The 4,577-nt window shown below is 35.4% G+C and overlaps 1 protein-coding gene across 1 annotated transcript in view; it reads right to left on the bottom strand.

The window, feature by feature from the left end:
- Positions 1 to 4,577, bottom strand: part of BUB1B (BUB1 mitotic checkpoint serine/threonine kinase B) — a 63,899-nt gene that overhangs the window by 49,264 nt on the left and 10,058 nt on the right. Inside the window, exons 3-4 of the mRNA XM_019644853.1 lie at positions 751 to 810; positions 175 to 319 (exon numbers count right to left, since the gene is read on the bottom strand). Coding sequence (XP_019500398.1) covers positions 175 to 319; positions 751 to 810 — 205 coding nt within the window. The remainder of the gene's footprint in view (positions 1 to 174; positions 320 to 750; positions 811 to 4,577) is intronic.

The following is a 4,577-nucleotide window of genomic DNA, read 5'->3' as shown; positions in this document are numbered from 1 at the left end:
CCTTATATTAAAATACACCTTTAAAGTAGAACCAATGTACCAAATATTGAGTATATATTAAATGTTTAGTATATCCTAAATGGCTCAGGTTTGTCATTTTTTTGGTGTACCAGGTATCTCTAGAGAAAATCTCTTATTTTAATATTTTAAACTCAGATGGTATTTGAGACTTACCAATTTAAGCCAGAGACTGAGAAATCGAGGATCATTATAATATCTTTTTTCTCCTTGTAGTGCTTCTATAGCTCTTTCTAATAATGCTGACATATTACTTTCCTTCCCTCCCTGAGGATAGCTCTGCTCTGTCCAGTTAATATACCTGAACAGGAAGAAAAGAAAAAAACATTTTTAAAGTTTAACATGTACTTTTGTTCTTGCTCCAAAACCCATTCTGGATTTTTTAAAGCAGAAATATCTAATATATTGAAAATGATTATTTAGAGGTCCTCCATGACATGTTCTAAGCTTGTCTCCCTCAAAATTTCCCAATTATCTCTAATAAGTGCCTGTTGGAAATAATGGGGATGGGGATAGAAGGGTATATAGCTCACAGCTGCATGCCACAAACTTGAAATTTCTTCAATTCTAAATACCTCAGGAAGAGACACTATGATTATTCTGTCTCTCTGTGTCCCCAAGACACCACTTTATATTCTGGCAGTCTGCTCGGTATACCCCAATTTGAGAACCAAGGCCATAAGGACTCATCTGTTAAGTTTCTATAGCCTTTGTTAAATAAAAAAGACCAACCTATCCCAAACATCCAGAGGGTCATTTCCAGCGTAAAATCGAATTTCAGATTCAAATGCCCTGAAATTTAAACAGAAAATGTTAGTATAAGCAATCGTGATAACAGACAAATGAACACGTATCACCTCCATTTTTATTCATTTAGTAGGTATTTAATATCAATCTAGATAACTCCACTGGAGTTTGAGGGTTTGTTAAATAGAATGAAAAAGAAATAATTAGTATTCTGCCTGATAACATGAGGGACAAAACATGTAGAAATTAGAGAAACACATTCCAAGACAACATATAGAAAAGCAATTTTACACAGCAATTTAAAGCTCGGGAACAAGACTCCCTAGGTTTAACTGCAGCTCCACTAATCACTAGCTGAGTGACACTGGACAAGCTATTTAATCTCTAAAGTTTCCTCATCTGCAAAACGGAGATAATAATAGTACCTATCTTATTAAGTTGATTAGTATTAAATGTCAAGTCTTTAGACATAGTAAGTACTCAATAAGTGATAGTTATTATTTTATATGTACGTGATAGTATTGAGCAAACACACACACACACACACACACACACACACACACACACACACACACACACAAACACACATATATAAATAAGAATCTTAAAGAAAAATTCCATAGGCAACATTAGCCAGAGAAGAAGAATACCATATGTAATTTGGGAAGTGCCTTAAACAAATTATAAAGTATGACTTGATAAAGACTTGGGAAAGGCAGAGGACAAAGACTAAGTTAAGAATGACCAGCTACAAAAGGGGAAGTATTGAGTAATAAACCTCAATTTAGATAAATTAACAAATACTATATTAAGGAGTTATGTTTGATACAAAGTATAATAAAATAGTCCTTGACACAAAGGAATTTATACTCTAATAAGAAAGACAAAGTATACAAACAAAAAAATTAACTAAAAATACAAAGCAGTATAGTATATTACAATTACCAAGAATCGATAGTTAAGGCTTTAAGAAGTCAAAGAAGCAGCCTCAGAAGTGGGACTCTGATGGAATCATAATATTTGAAAGAAAAAAGGAGTTTTTCAAGAGAGAGGGAAATCAGTATTAAAAGCTGTGAAAGTGGAAACTGAGGAAGTTGAGCTATAACATAAAGTCAGTATTGAGAATAAATGGAGCTATCTGGAGAGGTAAGAAGGGCATACTTTAAATGTAAATCTAGACTCTGGATTTCATCCACTCAAGCCACTACTGGTTTTTAATCAGGGAGTTAGTTATCTTGAATATAAGTAAAGATTTCAAAAAGATTAATCAAGTAACATCATAAGAATAAAACATTAGAAAAGGGGACATAATTATGAAGCTAATATAGTGATTTCAATATGAGATAATGAGGGGATTATCTGCAGAAATGGTGAAAAAATAAAATCCAAGGCACCACTGATAAAAATCAGCAATCCTCCAAATAAATCGATAGATTCAATGCAATCCAGCCAAAATCCCAGCAGGCTCTTTTCTAGAAATTAAGATAATTTAAAAAATTTGTTTGGAAAGGCAAAGGACCAAAAATAGCCAAAATGATTTCGAAAAAAATATAATAAAATTTGGAGAACACACTCTACCTGATTTCAAGATGTACCATATAAAGCTAATCAAGACAATGTATAATTGGTGAAAGAATAGACAATTCGAGAACAATGGAACAGAATAGAGTCCAGAAATAATCCATTCATATACAATCAAATGATTTTTGACAAGGGCCCCAAAGCAATTCAATGGGAAAAGGAAAAAAAAAATCTCTTCAACAAATGAAGGCAGAACAACTAGATATTCATATTGGGACAGGTAGGAGGAGGGGGTAGGGATAACTTTTACCCCAATCTTACACCATACACAAGGATAAACTTAAGATGACTCATAGTCCTAAAGATGAAAACTAAAACAATAAAGAACTAGAAAAAACAGAATACCTTTGCAACTTTGGAGGAGCAAAAGTCTCCTAGAGAAGACAAAAAACACTAACCATAAAAGAAAAACACTAATGAATTCAACTTCATCAAAATTAAAAATTTCTTGCTTATCAAAAATGCCACCAAGAAAATAGCCATGGACTGGGAGAAAATATATGCAACACATATATTTGATAAAGGACTTGTATAAAGACTATATAAAGAACTCCTACAATCTAATTTTAAAACTAGGCAAAGTATCTTAACAAATACACAAAGCACAAAACAAGGTATACAAAAGGCCAATCAGCATGCGAAAAAGTGCTCACCATCATTAATCACCAGGGAAATGGGAAGTAAAACCATAATGAAATACTATTACACACCCACCAGAATGGCTAAAATGAAAAAATTTGACAATACCAAGTACTGGAGTGGATCTGGAGCAAACAGACTCTCACACATTGGTGGTAGGAGTGTAAAATGTCACAACCTCTTTGGAAAACTGGCAGTTCCTTAAAAAGTTAAACATACATTTATTCTATGACCCAGCAATTGCATAGAAGTGAAAATCTATGTCCACAAAAAGCCTTACACAAGAATGTTCATAGCAGCTTTATTCATAAAGCACACAAAACTGGAAAGAATCTACCGTATTTGCCGGCGTATAAGACGATTTTTTGGCCCTGAAAAATATGCCTCCAAGTGGGGAGTCGTCTTATACGCCAGGTACACTTCAGATAGACTGCCCATAGTGCTTGCCCCGTGCCATAGTGGCCTCCCGATNCCTCTACAGCTAAGATGGTGAACAACAGCTCGACCTGGAGCTGGGCTGCCGTAGTCGCCGGTGACGGCGTAGGCTGCAGTGAAGCTGCAGAGGGCTGCCATAAGCTACTGTGTGTGGCCGGCAGCCAGCATGAGCGGCTGGCAGCCAATGTGAGCTGCCAAGAGCCGCCGTGAGCGGCTGTCCAGAGGCCGGCAACCGATCTGCCTCGCCCGGGAAGAGCGCAATGATAATACCAACATGGGCTAGTGAAGCAACGTCCTCCACAACTAGAATGAAGAACAAAAAGACAGCAACTTGTCTGTTCCCCTTCCCCGATTGCCCAATAAAATCTTTAAAAAAAATAAAAATAAAAATTTCCATTCCATTATGGACTGTTATTGTTTTAAAATACAATAAAAATAGAAGTTACTAGATAAATGATGATGTGCTTGGATGTTATGGCAATGTCAAATTGTTAACAAAATTTCTAAATGATCTATTTTTGTATTTACCTTGAACAGTCTGTAGACCATTCTTTCAGTTAATACTGGGCTAGGCTATGATTTTTACTTTATGATAATGTCATTGCTCTTCAGTATCAGCACCAGGTTAGCAAAATTAAGAGAAATTATTCTAATTAATTGGTACTTTTTTTTTCTTTTTTTTTAGCTGAGCCATCCTGCTACCTATTGGCAGCTTAGCGGCAGTTCCGCTCGGGCCGGGCATCGAACCGCTGTTGCTCAGAGCTCAAGCTCTTGAGCGATCTCTTAACCAACTAAGCCACTCGGCCGACCCTTTAATTGGTACTTTTAATAGCTCCAACTATATATAATCATAGAATTCTGGTATTAAATCACTTTAGAGGTTTACCTAGTCTAACCTTTTAGTAAATTGCATATAAGAATATTATACAAGGTAAGAATATTATACAGGATAGAATGAAAAACAAACTCCACTAGTATACCACCAGGGACTACGATATAGTCTTCGTGCTAACAAATCTGTTTAGCATTCTTTGAGTGCCATCCTTTGTTACAAATTCCTGTAAGTGATATTCCTAAGGTAATTTCTCCAACTTGTCAATAAGGGTAACAAGATATGTCAAATGTCCTGCAGAAATCAAGATACATTATGACTTCAG

The sequence above is a fragment of the Hipposideros armiger genome, unplaced genomic scaffold (genome assembly GCF_001890085.2).
Source record: "Hipposideros armiger isolate ML-2016 unplaced genomic scaffold, ASM189008v1 scaffold_92, whole genome shotgun sequence".
Lineage (NCBI taxonomy): Eukaryota > Metazoa > Chordata > Mammalia > Chiroptera > Hipposideridae > Hipposideros > Hipposideros armiger.
Note: the sequence above shows the minus strand (reverse complement) of the source record. Positions and strands in the feature narration are given on the sequence as shown.